We start from the raw sequence: 20,585 nt of genomic DNA, 5'->3' as shown, positions 1-20,585 counted from the left end.
GGCACAGAGACGCAGCAGAGGTGGCCCCCTGAACTAGCTGCAGGGCTGGTGAGCTTCCAGACCATTTCAAGGTGCTTCTTTCTATGCTGTTCACACACGTTGCATTGATTTTGGGATCGCCACAGTCTTTTCCTCGCAGGAATTCTCAAGGTGACGGTCCCCCCGATCACTGTCAAAGCTTCAGGTGTTGCATGCCAGCTGTCACTCGGGTTGTCAACATTTCTACTGAGCCGGCTCCTGTGCCTTTGCTGCCAGCCTGACATGCAGCCGAGGCATTTGCCATCACGCTAGCTGCGGGCCAGGAAAAGGCTCACTTGGGCCTCAAGCTGCTGGTCAAGCCTCAGGAGCAGAGCCGCTGGGCGGGGGGAGACTGGCAGCCCTGTCATGGCCATGGGGCATCGCGTCTGTCCGTGGGTGGGAAATGGGGCAGCCCTGCCATGAAGGCCCTTTGCAAAGTGGCTGGCTTGTTGCAGCAAGCTGCCTCTGCCACGGGGCAGAGAGACTGTGCCCCACAGCAGGGGGTTCCCCCCACCTCTGTCCCAACTGCCTGCCTTGTCTCTGCCGCAGATCAGCTGTCAGATCAGCTGTCACCTCTGTCCCAACTGCCAGTTGGTCTGGCCTCCTTGCGGCTGCTCCCGCCCCCCTTCTCCACCCCTGGAAAACCGACATCCACAGGTTCCTATGGCAACAAGGCTGCAACGGGAAATGCTGCCGTAGACGAAGTGGGAGATTCTGTGCCGTGTGACGAGGAGGACGGGGGAGACGCTTGGGGTAAAGAAGGGGGGCACGGGGATGCCGGGGGCCCCACGTTGACTGGCAAGCAGAGCTCCAGACTGCTGCACTGGCTGGCTGGCCCTCTCTGTGGGGCAGGGCACAGTGACAAGGGCCAGTGCGGCTCCCCAAAGGTGCGCCCCCCACCATATCCCACAGATGAACAGGGGCACCTGCTTTTTGCACCCTAATTTTCACATCAAGGGTCACTTTGCACAACCCCCACCCCCCGTAATCCCCGTTGCTGAAGACTCCTGAGTGCCCACCCTGTGCTGTTTATGTTCATGCTGTGCAGTGGCCTTTCCAACATTGATGGAAAAGCTGTTTCTTCCTTAGGTTAAAGATGCACAAGAAAACTCTCCCTTTTGGACAGAGGCTGAGTTCAGACGTACAGGATAACCACAGTTATAGCTGACCAAGGTAGTAACTGCAGTACGCCCAGACACATGAAACCGCAGTTACAGGGCAAAAGCTAATTCCATTTTGACTCACCAAACTGCAGTTGGAACCTTTGGTTTTCTCTAAGCTTCACCGCTGACAACTGTGGTTTTGCTGCTGAAGCATTACTCCCAACTGCAGACTCAGCAATAACCACGGCTCCGCGCCCCTTTCCAAACCCAAATCATAGAGGCGGCAGTCCAGACCCACCTGAGGATATGGCTGCTCCATGCTTTTGGCACTTCTCGCTGGCAGTTTCTGGGGAAACTGGCCACGCCCCCATCAGCCATGCAGCTATGGAGTTGCCCAGCTACAGGGACACCACCACACCCCATCCTGGACTAGCCAGCCTGTCAAGCTGCACAGCCACTTGTGGGCACTCCCCATTCCCACTCCGTCCCTTGCTCCTCCACCTTGCAAGCAGTAGGGTGAGGGCATGGGACGAGAGGATGGGCACTCAGTGCCTTGCTCCCCACAAAGGGAGCAACAGTCATGTATGTTCACAAGCACAAGCAGTCCAAGTGGCAACATGGGCAGGGCACCCCATCACCATGCTGGGAGGGGGGGCAAATGGTTGGGGGGGTATAAAAGGCAGGCCCAAGCAGGGAAACTGAAGCAACCAAATTTTCACACAGAAAGTGTGGGGAAAGGGGCGCATCCCCTTCCCCTGAGGTGCACGCATGCAATATTGGCCATATCTCATGAGAAGAACTTAATTCTGAGTGGTGCCCAAGACCTGGTGCAAGTTGTCAGATTTTCAGAACCATTGGGGAACAGCCTGACCCAATTCATCTTGTATGTGAGTGGAGAATTGCCAAGGAAGTCCAACACAGATGCCTTGGACTTCAGAAGTGGAAACTTCTCAAAAATGAGGGAACTGCTTAAAAGGGAAAGTCAGGAGGGTCAAATCACTCCAGAAAGCATGTGACATTTAAAAACACAATGCTAGATGCTCAGTTGGAATGTATACCAAGAAGGAGGAAAGGTACAACCAAGTTCAGGAGGACGCCAGCGTGGCTAACAAGTAGAGTCAGAGAAGCTATAAAGAGGAAGAAGACTTTCTTCAGGAAATGGAAGTCCTGCCCAAGTGAAAAGAACAAGAAGGAACATAAACTCTAGCAAAAGAAATGCAAGGAAACAATAAGGGTTCGAGGAGCATATAGCTAGAAGTGTCAAAGGGAATAACAAAAACTTCTTTAGATATATCAGAAGTAGAAAACCTGCCGGGAAGGCAGCTGGCCACTTAGATTATGAAGACATGAAAGGGATTAAGGATGATAAGGAGATTGCAAAAAAGCTGAATGAGTTATTTGCATCTGTCTTCATAGCAGAGAACACTGACCATATACCCTCGCTGGAATTGAGCTTCTCAGGTTTAGAGGCTGAAGAACTGGGCCAGTTTGAGGTTATGAGGGAAGATGTTCTAAACTGTCTTGAAAAACTAAAAAGTAACAAATCACCAGGACCAGATGTCATCCACCCAAGAGTTCTGAAGGAACTCAAATGTGATAACCTTCCCCTGCCGTGGGTGGGGTGCTCCAAAAATGCATGATCACGCTCAGCACACCTATTCCAGATCATAGCAAATCATGGCCACCCCAGTGACACGGTGACGCCTTGCCCACAGTCCATAGTCTGGCCGCAGAGCTGGTTGGGATCGGGCTGGGAAGCCAAGTGGTGGGGAAGGGCTCCCTTCTACTTCAACTCCAGTTTGTTGACCATCTGCAGTGTGAATTGGAGTTAGGAATTGTAAGCCTGGCCACAGTTAACTGCAGTTATCCTGTACGTCTGAATGCAGCCAGAGTTTCTGAAGCCCTTTGGCTGGTCCCTGTGCTCCAGCCACCCACACCAAAGCCCCCTGCCCAAGCCCTGGAGCCTGTTTGCAGCTGTTTTAAAGCTGTTCGCTTGCACCCTTATTGACCAGAGACAGCCCCTATTTTCAGCCCCTAGTAAATCTCCGTCCCCATTTTTGCCTTTTAGCATTGTTGCCTGGTTAATATTTGGCTGGTGTGAGTTGCTGCCAGCCTTGGTCGTCCTTCAGGGCTCAGGTCTCTTTCCATGGCCTCTCTAGAATAGTGGTGGGCCACCTTGGCTCTCTAGCTATGGCTGAACTACACATCCCCTCATCCCTAGCTGCAATTTGTTATGGCTAGGTATGATGAGAGTTGTAGTTCAGCAACAGCTGGAGAGCCAAGGTGGCCCACCCCTGCCGTAGAAGTCATAGATCCAGAGCAGTGGTAGGAGGTGCATAAACCTCCTGCCACTGCAATGGAGGTTTATGCACCTCCTCTCCAATGCAGGAGGTGCATTGGAGAGGAGAGCTGGTCTTGTGGTAGCAAGCATGACTTGTCCCCGTAGCTAAGCACGGTCTGCCCTGGTTGCATATGAATGGGAGATGAAGTGTCAGCACTGTCAGATATTCCCCTTTAAGGGATAGAGCCCCTCTGGGAAGAGCAACTAGGTTCCAAGCTCCCTCCCTGGCAGCATCTCCAAGATCGGGCTGAGAGAGATTCCTGCCTGCAACCTTGGAGAAGCCACTGCCAGTCTGTGAAGACAAGACTGCGCTAGATAGACCAATGGTCTGACTCAGTATATGGCAGTTTCCTATGTTCCTATAAACGCAAAGGTGTTCCCCGCCAGCCTAGAATGGCTGAGCTGCATTTTGAACCACTGAGAACACTTGGTAGGACCCTCCTGTTTTTCCTGATATCTCTTTCTCCGAAAGAGCCGCCCCCCCCCGCTTCTCAGTCAGTGGAAGAGACCCTCTTGCAGACTCCGTCCATACAGCAGGCATGGTAGCGCTGCCATGGGGCCCAGAGGCTGCCCTGTGCAGTGGCCCATGGCGGGAGAACTGGCATGACAAGCGTCTCCCTCTTTTCAGCTGCGGACTGTGGGAGGGTACCAAGTTGACGCCTCTTTTTTGTCAGTGGAAGATCGATGCGTAGAGCTCACTTGGAATCCCTTGGCTTGGCCAAAAGGATGGGCTGCCCACCTGAGGCACAAGGGGAGGGGCTAGGCTGAGGTCAGCAGCTCCACCGCCAATCACATGACCCCAGTTGGCCTCCCTGGGGAGGCTTAAGACAACCAGCCCCAGAGACAGAGCCCCTCTTGGGGGCCTGGGGGTCCCAGAGATCTCCTGGGTGGGGCTGGTGCATACCAAAGCATCCATGCTGAGTAAGAGACCATGTTGCAGCCCACAGGAGCAGGCTCTTGAGAAACCACCTCTGTAACTGTCAGCACGAGCAGATTTTACAGTTACACAACACAACAAAACAAACAACCTCTGGCCATATTAAGAAAATTAGGAGCCACTTTTCTCTCACCTGAAAAGAAGGCCATTCCATGGGGGGACAGAGGAGGCATTGTGTGCATCTGCCGGGACGGGGGGAGCCATAGCTCAGTGGCAGCAGACGGCCTGCTTTGCATGCAAAAGATCCACGGTGATTGGGAGTAGCCAGTACTGGGCTAGCTGGACCGACTCAGGACACGGCAGCCTCATGGTCAAATCCTTGCACAGGGATCCTCAACGTTGGGCCCCCAGATGTTCTTGGACTTCAACTCCCATAATCCCCAGGCCCAGTGGCCTTTGGCTGGGGATTATGGGAGTTGAAGTCCAAGAACATCTGGGGGCCCAACGTTGAGGATCCCTGATTTACAAGATTAAATGCAGACAGGGCTGGGAAAGTGTGGCCCTAGGAAAGGACGAGATGTGGGTCATCCCTGCATGCTGACATCCACGTGGTGAGACCCCTCGAGACCCTCTGTCTTGGCGGAGGACAAGGCTGCCTGTTCCTGTCGCCTCCTCCATGCCTGCCTCCCTGGACTCCTGGGGGGACTCCCTAGACGGCTCCGTGTCGTGCTGTCTGCCTCTCTCCTCTGGCCCTTCCTCACGTTGCCTCCTCTGGCTCTGCTTCCTTGTGTGTCAGGCCTTGGCGAGATGCCCGAGCATCTCATTAGCAGCTCTCATTCCCCTGGATCCGTGATTAATGAGGCATGTCCAGTCCAGATGTTCCTCTCCAACCAGGATAACAATGCAAGGCCTTCAGGGAAGAAGTGGGGAGGGGGGCAGCAGCAAAGGAGGTGGCCCTCCTGCTCGGGGGTGGCAGGGGAGGACTGGGGTACCTGTCCCAGCCACAACTGTAGGCCAGCCAAGCCAAGCCAAGAGGGCCGTGTTGGGCGAGGAGCAGGCTCTGGAGGCAGAGGAGGTGGCCCTGCATCCTTGGGCTGCAATGGAGCAGACTCCGCAGGGACTGGGCTTTGCGCCAGGAGCTCCTGGGTTCAGGTTTACATCTTCCTGGCCTTCTTGGGTGGCCCTGAACCCATGGCCCCCCTCTTTCTGAGCCCTCCCACAATACAGGGATCCTAATTCCCAGGAGGGTTATTGTAAGGATGGCATACGCAGAACCATCTGAACAGCCTCAAGTGTGCTTATATGCTTAAGGAGTAGTACAAGACCATGAGGGAGCGGTGTGGGGAGAGGACCAGAAGTCATGCTGCCATCACTAGTTCCCTTCCAAGAAGCTGTCAGTTCATTTCAGAAAAAGTTTGCCTCTGCTTGGGCCATCCTCAGAGAAGCGGAGGGTATTCCCGGGCTTGTGGGCAGAAACCATGTGCCATTGGCTTGGTGGCTGCAGGGCGATCTAGACATGGGGCTTGGAGTCAACGTTATCCCCAGGGTGCTTTTGAGAGAAGGCAGCGGGCCTTGCTGATTGGCTGGCTGATTGGTGTGGCAGATTTCTAGGAGGCTGTTTAGTGCAAGACTCCCAGGCTGGCATGCAATGAAAGCAATACAATCAAGCTCAAAATAAAATCAATACCAATCGCCAGCAGCAGCCAAAAAACCAGCAAAATCCAAATACGGCTAAGACCATCTGCGAAACATACTGGGAAGCCTCGAGTGAAGAGGAAAATCTTCTTGCCTGGTGCTGAAGAGACATCCGTGGTGGTGCCACTTGAGCTTGTCAGGGGAGGGCATTGCACATACGACATGCTTTGACCAGGACAGCCACATGTGATCATTCCTCAGGATGGAGCACCCAGGATCCTGGGCAATTTGCTGATTGGAGTCACTTTTGTCCCTGAGACTCAAGTAATCCTTGCAGTGTGTGTATAACATTAATCCCATATTTCTTTCTAGTAAAAGCAAAGGTGGATATCCCAGAGAATCACAGCGAATCACAACACCCAAAGCAACAAAACCACTTAAAAGCTGGCCGAGTACTAACTCCTGGAACAGCCCTCCTGACCAGGCAGGGTGGCCAGCCCCAGAGCTGCCCCCCTGTTATACCAACATGCCCCAAACAGCTGGGCGGGGGGGAGGGTTCAACACAGAGACGCAGACTAGCCATGACAAAGTCAAGAGGTGGCTTATTTGAGCAAAGGGGTCCGAGGGCTTGAGGAGGCGTGTGGGAGAGAGAGGTCACCACCCCACCCTGGGGTTCCAAAGGACCTGCCTGGGCTCGGACACCTTCAGGGGTCCAGGCAGATTGCAGGCCACGTCCCCCAGGTCTGCCAATCAGCTGACTCCCCCTCCCTGCTCTTTCCTGGGACACTCCTGAGGCAGGGCCCCGCCGATCCCTGCCCGGTTGGAGCTCCGCACGCTGTGAGTGAGTGGAAGGACTCGGTCACAACCCCAGCCGCCCCACCCACCCCCCGCCTGCCCGCCCACAAGAAAACTTGGGACCGACTCCCTCCAGTCACCCGCTGCTGCTGCCTGCATTGCTGGTGTCCGGTGGCCATGAGTCAAGTGCTGAGCAGCCCCTCCGGAAGGGCCAGGGATCTCCTTGGGTGGCTGAAGGGAAGCTGCTGCAGCTTCTCCACGGCACTGATGGCGGTTTGCACTTGAGAAATATTCCAGGGCTCTTGAGGTGGCTGACAGCAATTAGGACCATTACTACATTTAAATTGCAAAAATTAAAACAAGCAAAGCAACGACTCACTAAATCACTCAGAAGGCAGCAGTAAAGCCCGCAATGGAATCAGATGCCATCACTTCTTCCGTCCCTCGTTTTAGAAGATGTATCGCCTGCCCTTCAGTTTTCTGTCTCCCAGAGCAGCTAACAAGCAATAATAAATAGTTAAAACAATAAACGGCCTCTCTGCACAAGCCATAAAACGTATTAAGACAGCAGGGAGCAGACTCCTCGAGGAGCAGCACAGCGGCAGCTGCCCGGCAGGAGCGCAGGCAGCATTTTGCAGCCCGTTTTCTCCTAGTCGGCAGCTGGTGGGATGGGATCCTTGTCAGGGTGCCACAGCCAAAAAGGCTCCCTCTCCCCCGTGGGTCGGGTGGGAGGGGGCCTCAGTGGGTAGGCCAGTTCCTGGGGGGGTCCGGGGCCCTTCCTTAAAAGCATCTCCACCTGTTCCCTGGATGTAGTGAGGTGGGATGTCTGATGATGATGGCGCAGGGGGAGGGGAGTCCCAGAGCGAGGGGCCACCTCACAAAGGCCCCGCTCCACGTGGCTGCATGTCGGCACAGCGCACAGCGGGTCTGCAAGTGGCCTGGCTCGTCTGGACGCAGGCAGTCCTGCAACAGGATGAGGATGAGGATGAGACTGACCTGCCTTCCAGGCTCCTTGTAAAGCACCTTTGGAGGTGTGAAGTGCTCTGGACACTTGGAAGAATTAATGCTGGAGGCAGAAGGCCCTTGGTTAGCACAGAAAGCAAAGACAATCCGGATGACTGCTGGAACTTAGGCTAATGGTATTGCTGTAGCTGCCAGAAGACCCAGAAAGGGGATCGCAGCAAACCCTCTTGAAATACCAAGAGGCTTTGGGCAGCTTAAAATTGAAGGTCCTCCAAAGCTGCTGAGCTTCCCGTGCTGTGTGTGGGTGTGTCTAAAAAAAAATCCTTTTCACACCTGCTGCTGAATCAGGTGGATCTGGCTCATTTCACCCCCCCCCCCAAAGTAAAGTTGTGCCGTTGAGTCAGTGTCAACTCCTGGCGACCACAGAGCCCTGTGGTTGTCTTTGGTAGAATACAGGAGGGGTTGACCATTGCCTCCTCCCGTGCAGTATGAGATGATGATGCCTTTCAGCATCTTCCTATATGGCTGCTGCCCGATATCGGTGTTTGCCCTAGTCTGGGGGACATACCAGCAGGGATTCGAACCAGCAACCTCTTGCTCCTCCGTAGGCACGTTACTTCCCTGCTGAGAAATCACATATGGAATTTTGTTTTGAAATTTGCTGTCTTCATTCACCTCTCCTTTCTTGCTTGGCTCTATTTCTGTTGTGAAGTCTCTATGCAGTAAAGACCCTTAAAGACCATGCAGACTTTCTGGCAGCCAGCTCAAATCCTCATGGAGGGTAGGATGTCTACTTACAGACGTGTGCTTCCTCCGTGCTCAAAATGCTTTGCGTACATCATCTCTGAAAGAACAGCAAAGCTCAAGAGCGGGGTGGGGGGGGCGGATTAAGGAGCACCCATCCTGGAGCTGTGGGCGCCCGTCACGGTGGGTGAGGATGGTCATGAGCAGGTCGACAGCTACACTGGGGACGGCATGGGCGCTCCGGGGGCTTCCTGCAGGCTCTGAACTCCTGCACCATCCCAGATCTCTGTGCAATGTGAAGGATATCATGGTGTAGGCAGAGGAGTAGGGCATGAAGCCAGGGGGGCATTCTGGAAGTGCTGGCTGCCCCCCCCAGCACATGGCAGAAAGCCCCCCCCCCCCCCGCTTGCCTCTTTTTCCACCAAGTAGTTGGTTGCCACCATGCAAGCCTTTGAAATGCCTCCAGCTGCCTGTCTGTTTCTTCCTGGCCTGTCTTGTGGCTGTCTAGGACTTGTGGCCTAAGCCAGTCCACTCTGTCTGTACCCCATAGGTACCTAGCCAGGTATTTCTGCAGGCTTCTAGAAGGCCTTCTGCTCCAGCCTCTTCTTCTGGGAAACTCCAACTTCTCGCCAGCCGGCATGGCTCATGGTTGCTTGACTGGGAATCCCGAGCAGGTCAGCCAAGAGCGGCCAGGCGAAAAGCAGCCAGCTTCTGGCCCTCTTCCAGGCTGACTGCTAGGCCCTTCTGCACTAGGGGGAGGCAGAGGAGCCCCCCCCCCCGGCCTGTCGACCCCTGTGCACCTGACACCCACATGCTTCTCCTTGTCTTGGGGCCGGACCACTAGATGAGGTCTCAGGACTCGATGCATGCCTGGAGCTCCCATTGTTTATGAGAAGCAACCAAGACGAATGGAAAGCAATGAAAAAGGAGGGCAGGAAATCCTGCCAAGGACCTTTATGCTCTATGCCATGAGCCACAGAGCAGCTTCTGAGGAGCAACATAGATGGGGGGGGGATTTGTGCAGGAGGAAAGGGGCCGCCTGCCCCACGCACTCCAGCACTGGGGGCCTGATCCCTCATCCTGCTGCTCAGTGCCCCCCACCCCCCGGAACTCCTGTCATCTTGTCAAGGATAGCCCTTCTTCCTTCCTGTCCATCTTACACATTGCTGTTCTTGGGTGTCAGAAAAGAGAGTTTCCCCCTTCGATTCCCTTCTTCCCTGGGAGTCCATTCCACAGCTCTGCCTTAGCACCTTTCCAGGGTGGCCCAGCACCACTGCTGCTGCTGCTGCAGCCCTGAATGCAGTGAGCACCTGGCGGGATGAGGAGAGCCCTCCATCTCTAACTCAACCAGCTGTAGTTCCCCCATTAAAGCAGGAAGTGGGTCAGGAAATCTCCTCTGGGGAATCCTAATGGTGGGTCGACATCTAAGGGGGGCAGCCCAGCAAAAACAACCCCCTGCCATTTCATTAGAGGCAGGCGTTCAGGTTCAAGAGTGGCCCAGGAATGGAAGTGTGTGGGATAGGATGTCTCTCTCCACGTCACGGATGTGTTTTCAGCTTCCCAGCATCCCACCCATCTATGTGCTTGTTTGCGGTCCCACTGGCCGGTCCCCTTGCCCCCAGCCTGTGGCGGGCTCCTGTCTTCCCCTCCCTTGGCCTCTCGGGGCTGCTGTCGCCAGCTTCTCTGCCCACAAGCACCCCTCACCTCAAGGGCCCACTGACCGGCTGCTTCGCTCTAGGCCTGTGCCACACTTCCAGGCACAACGTGGAAAGCGGTTTCGGAAGCATTTCTGGCCTGCTTGGTTTGGCTCAGTTGCCACACCTTGACCAAAGCACTGCTCAGTTTGCCTAAGTGCCAGCACATTTATATTTATAAGCATTACTATGATGAATTAATATTAAAGTGTGCAACCGGACCTGTAAAACAGGGACTTGGGTCACGGGTGCCATGGCAACCACAGGGCCAGCATCTGCTTACCGAGGAAACGGGATTTGCAGGTCTGCGGGGCGGGGGAGGGTAGGCTGGTTGCTGCCAGAGAGGACACGGCAATGGGGGGAGAGAAGGGCCCGGCGGGGGGGAGGGGGCAGTTCCAGCTGGGTCTCCCCCGCTGCCAGTGCTGACCCCACCGGTCTTGCTGCAGGAGAAGCAGGCAGACACAGGGCAGGGGGCTCCGCTCTCCCATGCCTGCACTGCAGTGCGCTCTCCCACCCGCATGTGCAGTGCACCCCCATGAGGAGGTTGTGGGGTCCCTCCCCCCCCAGCCTCTTGCCTCCTCTGTGCCCCCTCCCTGCCTCCTGTCTCCATTTGCTCCTCTCCCCTTATTAGCAGCGTTGGGTTTTGAAGAAGCCGCTTAGAACCATAGTTAAGAACTGTAGGAAATTGTACTTAAGAATAAGAAACAACTTAGCTGAGTTACGTGTCTGTTTGGATGGAGAGAGACAGCTGATGTATCTGTGAGTTTTTCTCCTTGTCTGTCTCTGTGCCCAGCTGACACAAAAGCGGGTATGCAGAGAATCCACTTACATAGAGGAGGGGGGGGAGAAGCCTTCTATAGGTTGCTTTATCTGTAGAGGTGAGATTTGCAAGCCCTTTGCTTTCTGCGGGGGGGGGGGGGCGGGGAGGGTATAATCCTGCTGCCACCATTGCAACACCCAGCCCCGGTCTCTGCTGCTTCTCAGCCCGTTGCCAGTTCCTTCCCTCCCAGCTCCTCTGACTGCCTGCCCAACTCAGCCCTTGTGTCTCTTTCTCCATCTTCTTCCTGCTAACAGCTCCACAGCTGGCCCCTTGGACCTTTTGTGAAGTTTTTGCCCCCGATCTGCACTGGCTAGTTTCACCCCCCTGCATGCCAGTGACCGGCTGCTTTGTTTGTAAATGTTCTGTTGCACTCAAATATCTGCAGGTGCCATGATGATGTGGCCAGAGCAGTCCATGCAATTGCTTGGGAGAAAGTGGGGTGCAGGCAGCAAGCAGGAAACAGTCAGGTGTGCCTTGATTTATACACCTGTAACAATCAGGTCGTTTTACTGTCATTGTCTGTATGGAAAGATCAAAGGGTCAATTTGTTACTTTCAGGCACCTATATTGCCACTTTTGCCATTGCAAGGAGGGAAATCAGCCACTCACACTGACTGGGAGAAGGGGGGAGACACATGTGGGGTGCTGTTGAAATATCCACCCTGTTGGATTTCTGCCTGTCCTGCATTTTTCAAACTAGACTGCTCTAGGCTGAGGTGGGCTGCTCTGATGTTCTTTGTGACACCCTCTGATCATGAAAGAAACTGAGAAGGGCCTTGCTGGATCAAGCCCAAGGAGGCTTCTCTAGTCCGGCATCCAGTTTGCCAGAAAGGCCCACACCAGATGCCTCCAGGAAGCCCACAGGGAAGAGGGGAGGGTGTGCCCTGGAGGGTGTGCCCTCCCTCCTGCTGTTGCTCCCCTGCCACTGAGAATCAGAGGCATCCTGCCTCTGAGCCTGCCATCCCGACCACGGATAGACCTGTCCTCCATGAATTTGTCTAAGCAGCCCCTTTAAAATCATCCAAGCTGGTGGCCTTCCAGAACTTCCAGAACTATATGCACCAAGCTTAATTTACTGGGAGAAAATTAAAAATGGCATGGAAAATCTGTGTTGACAGCTGTTCTCTTTCCCCCAGTGATCAGTGTGAAAGGGGAGTTTCCTCCCCCCCCTCCCGCTGGGCTTCTTTTCCTCCTAATTCCTGAGGAGGAAATGCAGCCTCTGTGGTGTAAGACCAGAAGGTGAGGCTGGCCGAAGCACAAGAGGGGGTGCCTTTGGCTGCCCCCCAGGCCTTGAGCCATCTCTTGCAGGGGACACTGTTTCTTCTGCGCTGGGCATCTATCTGGAGGGGTGGCTTGGCTCTTGACTCCTCTGTGTGACGGGGCAGCCTCAAAGATTCATTCAGGAAGGGCAAAGGGCGTCCCAGGATTTTTATCCTCCGGTTCTGCTGCTGGGAACAAGGACGCTGTTTGATGTTGTTGTTCCACCACCTGGCTTTCATCCTCTGCCCTGCATTTCTCTCTGGGAGGCGGCTCTTCCTGCCACACACCGGTGCTCTCTGGGCGTCTTTTGAGTCGGCTTCCTTGGCCAGGAAATGCCCCCCACCCCCACCCCGTAGGGTGGCCTGGCTGGAAGATCCCCGGGCTGTGTTGCTGGCTACAAGTTTGGGCTTGTGTTGTGTTGAGTCACCAGAGCGGGAGTTGGTCGCATGGCTGCTGCAGCCGTCCCTCAGACCGAGATGACAAATGGCCTGTTTCCTCTGCCCTGCCGTCCCTGGGGTGACCTGGAAGACAGCCTGCATTAGAAGACAGGTTAGCTTGTTCAAACGATGCCTGTGTTTGTCTTTTCCCATCCAGCAGAGACTTGGCCGGGGGGCGGGGGGGAGCCTGGCTGCCCCAACATATCCCAGAATGCACTGCTGACTTCCAGATGGGCAAATGGTGCTCACGAGAGTCTCGCTGGTCCTAGGAGCACAAGGGGAGTTTCCCTGCCGTGATGAGAAGCAGATGCTCCCCTGCAAGTCACAGCTATGGCTGCCTGTGTGCATCTGTGGGGGGGGAGGCCGGCCCAGGAGGGGGTGGCCACCGGTCGCAGCAGGCTAGGAACAGCATGTAGGGCAGCAGAAGTGGGGAGGGCCTGCCCTCCCCTCTTGCCTGTGGGCTTCCCAGAGGCATCTGGTGGGCCACTGTGGGAAACAGGAGGCCGGAATGGATGGGCCTGATCCAGCAGGGCTGTCCTTATCAGGCCTTGGGCCTGATCCAGCCTCCCACAGAAGGCTGGCTGGGTGCAAAGGGGGGCAGCAGCAGCAGCTGTGAAGGAGAGGCCATGTGGGCAGCTGCCACGTCTGCCAGCAGCCGTTCTCCTCCGCCTGGCTAGGAAAGGCACAGGAGCTCGATGGCCACACTCCCGCTTAAGGCGGTGGGTCATTCCCGCAATGCAAGCGTTGGGTATTCCTTTCCTTTCCTTTCGTTGTTTGAAGGCGAGGAGTTAGAGAAAAGGGTCAAGATCTGGGCTGATGGTAAAGAGCGATCAAGCTCTGCTCTCAGGGCAAACCATTGCCGTTGGGGGTTAAAGGTGGGCTCTCGGTCTGGCAAGAGAGAGCCCAAGAGTTCCTGGCTGGGAGGGGATCCGGTGGCAGCACACGTGGAGGCTCCACCCCTGTGGCCTGGCCAATGAGGCAGGAGTGTGTTGGGGGCGGGGGGGGTCGTCCCATCTTGGTGGGATTTGGTAGCTGTGGGTTTTGCGGGGTGGGGGGCATCGTTTCGGGGAGGCAGGCAAAGGACGGTGGTGCCTCATGGCGGAGAACAGGCAGGGCTCCTCAGCTGCACCTCCAGCTCGCGCCAACTCCCATGAAGCTGCCTCTGGACTTGGAAGGGGAGTCCAGCAAGACCAGGATCAAGGGACCCGCCCCGTCCATGGGAAGCTGCCCCCTTGGCATGTATGTGGGGCGGGGAGAAGGGGGTTTGACCTGGGTCTTGAGCTGTTACCCCAGAATAGCTGGTGCTGCAAACAGGCCCAGGCAGAGGGGCAGGGTAGCCCGTGGGGGGTCCTGTGCTGCCGACTGAGGCCCTGATCCCACAAGGGGCCATTCCCAGCCCCTCCTAAAGCTGGGCAGAGGAGCCCCTCCGAGGAGCGCAAAGCAGCAGCCCCTCTTCTCAGCTCATGCGGGGGACTAGCGAGGCCCCCTCTGTCTCATCCTGCCCCCGATGCAGAGCGTTATACCAACTGCCCATGCCCCTCTCAAGACCCTCTGTTTAGCTCGGCTAGTTCTCGCCTTCATTTCTGTCCGTTTAAATGTGTTTTGTTGTTGTTGTTGTTGTTGTTGTTGTTGTTGTTGTGTTATATGGTTTTCATCTGAATGTGAACCTCCCTGAGCACACACACCAAAGGAGAGGCTGCAGGCAGGATTTCTCTGTGGCCCTCACCAGCTGGATGTGCAGAGTCTGAAAGTGCTTCCTGGGGGCAGGCAGGGCTGGGCTCCCTGCCGTTGGGGGGCAGAGCTGGCACTGCTGCTGCTGCTGCGTCAGACGTCCTGGCAAAGAAGGAGACGCGGCTCTGCGCTGGCTGGCACTGCTGGCGCCCAGCTGCTCCTGCACGTTGCCACAGGTGGGCTGGCTGCCCCCCACCCACCCCCACCCCCACCCCCAGATGAGGCATTCCTTCTTAGAGGACTGGCCTGGTGGGGAGCCCCAGTGGAGAGCCAGAGTGATGCCAGGGCCCGGCAGGAGGGGGAGTGAGTCAGGGTGGCCTGCTGAGGTGGGGTGGGCTGCCTGCATGCCCACAGGAGGAGCAGGGGAGGGAGCAGGGAGGGAGGGGCCTGCTGCCCACATTCTGCTGAGGATCCTGTGTTTGGTGACAAGCTCAGCTCAGCTGAAGAGTTCTGTCCAGACACCCGGCTAAGAGGAATGGGACGGCCCCCCTGCTGCTCTTGTGCCTACAAGTTCTTTCCAGGGTTAGGGTTAGGGTTAGGGTTAGGGTTAGGGGCCTCAGACTTGCACATTATTGTTTGACCCTCCAGCTGGCCAGCAAATGTAGCGTCAGTCCCCTCTCCCCCCTGCCCCGGTTCCTGCAATAGGAAAACAGCTCAGGAAGGGGGGAGAACTGAGACTCAGCTCCTGGGGAGAGGCCTGGCATCCCCTGCCCCTTGTTTGGGGCTCTACAGCTGTTGCTTTCCTCCTCCTCCTCCTCCTCCTCCTCCTCCGCTCATAGGGTGGGAAGGCTCTGCAGATGCCACTTGTTGTTCCTCCACGATCCAGTGTGGTGCCTCTGCCCTCTAATGGAGAAGATGGGAACCATCCCCTTTGCCGGTGGGAGACCAGAGGGCATTGTGGTTGTCCTTTCCTCCTCCCTCTTTCTCTCTCCGTCCCCTGCTCTGATCTTCTGGGCAGGAAAGGCTCTCTTCCATTTGGAGCATTTGCCCCTGAACACTCACCAGGATTTCCCGCCATCATCACTGGTCCTCCTACAAGAGCGCCTCCTGCTCCCTGCTCAGCCATCACCATCGCTATGCTGGGCCTCTCTGCAGGAGGGGTTTAGAGCAGGGGTCCAGCCACACAGCCTGGACGGCCTTGGTAGCCATCCAAAAAATGGGCCTGGCAAGACCCTGCCCCTCCCCGGGGAGTGGAGGCTTAACCTGATCTGGGCCACACCGCGGAACTCCACTCTCAGCGGCATTCCCTGTTCGGAGCTGGGGGGAGCACACCCTGCAGTTGCACAGAGCTTCCCCGGCTCTTGGAGCAGTTCAGAAGTGCAGTGTGACAAGTGAGCCCCCAGCCCTACCCACCAGCTCCACACAGGAGAGTGCTGGGAGCTCCCCAGTGCAGCTGTGGGGAGAAGAAGCCACCCCCATAGGTGCACCTAGGGAATTTTGGAGCCTGGACCTAAAGTCCTTGGAGCCCCCCCCCCCGCTTGAGGGCACAAACTACACACCCCAGGACAGACTGAAGAGCATTTGGGGGTCTCCAGGGGGTCTGGAGGTGGTCCTGGAGCTTGGCCCCAAAGTCCAGGGGGAAGAGTGCCTCTGGCCACCCCGCCCCCACTCCCTGGCTCTGGGGCCGGATCCCCTTCCCCTTCCTCATCTTCACAGCAGTCCTGTGAGGCAGGTTAGCGAGGAGATTGTGCCCGATCCAGTGAGGCCCACTGCTTCCCTGGGCTGGGCTCTAGCCAGCCTCCTGGGAGTCCCCGTCTGCATTCTGGGCATCATCATCGTCCTGTCTGCTTCATTGCCCAGGGAGCTGATCTGACTCAATTCTAACCCCTCTATAGCCACATCAATCAGTGTCGTTGTCGTTGTTGTTGTTGTTTACACAGTCAGGCAGGTGTTATTGACTGGTTTGTTTGATCCAGACATCGAGTCCTTCCCAAGGACCTGGGATGCCAGAAGTTTATTGTTATAGATATCGTTGCAGAATATAGGCTGTTCCCAGTAAAGCTGCTTTTTGTAACTGGCTGATGGTGATTTCTGTGGCCCCTGTGGTGTTGAGGTGCAAGCACCATAGGAGCCACAGAAATCACCATCAGTATAATAACCAGATGATGACGACGACGATGATGCTATTTGCACACAATCTACCAGATGTGGTAGTGGTGGTGGTGAAGCTATCAGGGGCTGCTCCCAAGTAAATGCCCTTTTCCCCAAGAAGCGCTGAGGCCAAAGGGTCATCAGTGCCAAAAGTGTCCTCCTGCGGAGCAGGCTGGGGTCTGTGGGGCTGCTTTCTGATTCCACCGGCCACCCGTCGGTCATGTGCAGCAGTAGCAGCAGCAGCAGCAGCAGCAGCAGCAGCAGTGGAGATCATAAATGCCTCCCCCAACTTGGCCCCAGGCTCTGGGCTGGGTTAGGGTCGGGGTCTCTCTTCCCTGGAAGGGCATCTGGGGAGTTCTTAGAGCTGCTCATTTGGGAGGCTGTAAGGAGCTTCTTGTCAGCCTTTCCCTGGGGCATGCTCTGAGAGATGGCAAGCCCTGACCCTGGATTCCCGTCTCCCGGACTGGCAGGTCCTTGGGCCCTTTCGAGGAGCATGGGCAGAGCACGGCGCAGTCCCTCGCCCTTGCTCCCCCCCCCCAGCTTTGCCCATGCCGGCTCCCTGCTCTCCATGCCGTGATAAGGCGACCAGACAGAGCACATTCCAGGACCTTAGGAGTTGTGTCGAAGAGGAGACAGCTGGATGGATCCCTGCCTTCTGCATGGGCCTCGTTTCCAAGTCAGTGTGCTTACTAGGAACATAGGCAGCTGCCATTTACTGAGTCAGACCTTGGTCCATCTCGCTCAGTATTGTCTACCCAGACTGGCAGCGGCTTCTCCAAGGTTGCAGGCAGGAGTGTCTCTCCCAGCCCTATCTCGTTGGAGATGCTGCCAAGGAAGGAACTTGGAACCTTCTGCATGCAACCAGGCGGGTACGCTTCCTAGAGCGGCCCCATTAACCCCTAAGTCTCATGGCTGAATGGGGATTTGAACTCGGGTCTCCCCAGTCCTAGGAGCCAGGGTGGTGCAGTGGCTAGAGTGCTGGACTAGGAGCGGGGAGACCCGAGTTCAAATCCCCCTTCAGCCATGAGACTTGCTGGGTGACTCTGGGCCAGTCACTTCTCTCTCAGCCTAGCCTACTTCACAGGGCTGTTGTGAGAAAGAAACCTAAGTATGTAGTACACAGCTCTGGGCTCCTTGGAAGAAGAGTGGGATATAAAATGTAATCATCATCATCATCATCATCCAGCACTCTAACCACAAGGGGTGAGTCAGGGGGAAAACCCCCCCCCCATTGCATCAGGAGAACCAGGCAGATGATCCAGAAGCCCCTCTGCAGCCCACGGATCAGGCTCTGCCCTTTGACTTGGAGGAGTCCTTCAAGGACCCCAACAGATGAAGCAGAGCCCCTCCCCAGCACCAACAGAGTCGGGCCCTGTGAAATCAGGCCAGCCCCCCCCTCCCCCCGCTGCATACACTGCCAGGGTGGAATCCACTGTCGCCACCTGTCATTTCCCCCACAATACTCTTATGGGGCAAACAGCAGCCCCTCACCCCAGGCCCAGCCCTCCTCCCTGAGGCGGGTGGGGGCGGAGGGGGAGTGCCTGAGGGCAGACATCAGAGGAACCCCCTGCGAGCCCAGCCAAGAGGCCCCTCTCCAAGTGGCGGTGAGTCGCTGGTCATCTCCAGCCCCAGCCCTGCAGCAGCAGCAGCAGCAACCCTCCAGTGGCTGTGGATAGGGAGATTTTTCGAAGAATCAATTGTCCCTTGATGGTTGATTTTTCTGTGAAAACTGCTTTGAGCAACAGCCTCTGTTGAAATGTGGTCACAGATGGGCTTCATCTCAGGTGCAGAGAAGAAGAGTAGAGATGGGAGAAGCAGGGAGTGTGTTCTGTGTTATTGCTTGCTTGGTGATTCAATGTATATGCCGCCTGACTCCAGAGGCGGGCCCTGCTCAAGGGCTGGCGGACGCTGCCTGCCTCCTGAGGCCTGGCGGCCCTTTCTGCCCTCCCAGGAGAAGACCCCCTGCAGTGTGCAGGCAGCAGGGAGGGAGGGACAGGAGGACGGAGCCGAATTCCCAGGAGGCGGATTCCTAGGGAGGAGGCCGCTAGTTACATTAGTTAGTTAGTTAGTTAGTTAGTTAGTATACCACCCCCCCCCCCACTCCCAAGGCTCTAGGTGGCCTTGGGAGTAAATAAACAAAAAGAAACACAATAAAGACAAAATAAAACAAACTGTTGAAAGAGCAATGTAAAACCATTCAAAGATTACTAAAAGCCAGGCTAAAGGGGGGAAAATGTCTTAGGGGCTCTTTGGAAGGCTGGTAAAGCTGTTGAGCTCTGCAGGTCAATCCATGGCCCAGCCCACAGCAGTCCATTCCACTGAGCCCCCCCCCCCTGCCCTGGACTATTCCCCCCTCCTGGCACTGAACATGGCTTGACTACTCCCCACTCCCCACCTGGGCCTTCCCTGTGATTTCCAGCTGGGCCTCAAGCAGGCTTCTCGTCCCTCAGGCCAAGCCCTGGACCGGTCTTGTCCCAAATGGAGTCCTCAGACCCGAAGCCACATGCCCTGCACCTCAAGCGGGGGCAGCCCTGTGTTTCCAGAGGGGTGTGCCCCACGGCTCTCGCCGCGCCCCCCAGTCCTGTCGGCACTGGCTGGGGCCTCGGCTAGCTGACAGCGCCTCGTCTGGCCTCTTGTCCCCCCCCCCCTTTGCAGGCTGTCTACAAGGCTTGGCTGTGCTCGGAGTACTTCAAGGTGACGCAGCAGCAGTGCCAGCAGCGGATCCCGTGCAAGCAATACTGCCTGGAGGTGCAGACTCGCTGCCCCTTTGTGTTGCCAGACAACGACGAGCTGATCTATGGCGGGCTGCCCGGCTTCCTCTGCACGGGTAAGGCCCCGGGGCCCCAGGCCGGCTGGCATGCGGGGCCCACAGCAGCCGGCCAGAGCGCCAGGTGCCCTCAGGAAAGCCACGGGCAGGGCCTCGAAGGGCGCTGCCTCTGCTCTGGAGGGCGGGCGGGCGGGGGTGCCGCTGCTGCAGGCCCAGAGGGAAGCCAGCGAGGCCGTCAGAGGCTGTGCGGGGGGTCCCCAGGGCCAGGAGGTGGTTGAAATCGCCCCCATAGGCGGGCGGTTGGGCAAAAAGGAAGGCCTGCACCTGAGGAGACCATTGCAGTGAGGAGCAAAGGGTATGGGCTGGGTGAGTCTAAACGCCAGGCACAGCCCAGGCCAAAAGCCTTCCCTCCCTCTGCACACCGTCAGCCCATCTTTGCCGTGGGCATTTTGCCAGCCCAGCATCAGTTTCCGGCCCCTGCATTTTAGCTGCCTTGCTCTTCACCCCCAACTCCAGATCACTGGCGCCGAGCTGGTGGTGTATCTGTAGGCACCATCCTCTGTGTGCATGACGCGGAGACCGGTGGGAGCTCCCAGCCTCGCACTCTCCACGGGGAGGGAAGCAAGTGGGGCGGTGGGGGGAGTTCTGTCCCCTTCATTCCCAAGGGGTTCATGGGAGACTGGGCTCTGGAGGGAGCATGGGGGTCTGCTGAGGTTGCCATCACCACCACCCGGCCCTCCGCCCACCCACTGCTTAGCCTTAGTCGTCCAGGTGGCTTAGCCGCCCGGATCTCCAGCTTTCCTTTCAATGGAAGAGCGAAGCTCCTCCAACCCCTCTTGAGCACGATGCGCTGCAGTCACGCTTCTTCTGCTGCTCAGCCGCTGGACTTTGAGTAAGGCAGGTGAAGCGCAGGGAGCTGCCTGGGAGAGAGTCACAATAAGTCACCCCCTGAGGAATGTTGCCTTTGTCTTTTATCAGCAGGGGATTGCTAGAGGGCAGTTGAGAGGTTTTGATGTAAATGGCTGCCTACCTGTGCATTGTCATGTTTAAGGTTTTTGGCTTTCTAGTGCAATCCATTCTATGCATGCTTACTTAGAAGCAAGTACCATTGGTTTCCGTCAGATTTTCTACCAAGTAAGTGTGTAGGATTGCAGCCTATCTGAAAAGCTCAGTGTTGTTGTTGTTTTGTTCTGTTGCTGCTATTAGTATCTCAGACTTTGTGTAGTTTCCATTTATTTTCATGATATTTTCTGGTAGAAAATTATTTTGCTCTGGTAAATATCTAGAGCAAATACAAGTCAATGGGACA

General features: G+C 56.3%; 1 protein-coding gene across 1 annotated transcript in view; it reads left to right on the top strand.

Moving 5' to 3' along the window:
- NALF2 (NALCN channel auxiliary factor 2) overlaps positions 1-20,585 on the top strand; it is a 56,236-nt gene that overhangs the window by 25,506 nt on the left and 10,145 nt on the right. The window contains exon 2 of the mRNA XM_053273760.1: positions 19,165-19,336. Coding sequence (XP_053129735.1) covers positions 19,165-19,336 — 172 coding nt within the window. The remainder of the gene's footprint in view (positions 1-19,164; positions 19,337-20,585) is intronic.

Source organism: Hemicordylus capensis, chromosome 11 (assembly GCF_027244095.1).
Source record: "Hemicordylus capensis ecotype Gifberg chromosome 11, rHemCap1.1.pri, whole genome shotgun sequence".
NCBI lineage: Eukaryota > Metazoa > Chordata > Lepidosauria > Squamata > Cordylidae > Hemicordylus > Hemicordylus capensis.
The sequence above is the reverse complement of the archived record's forward strand: the minus strand, read 5'-3'. Positions and strand labels throughout refer to the sequence as shown.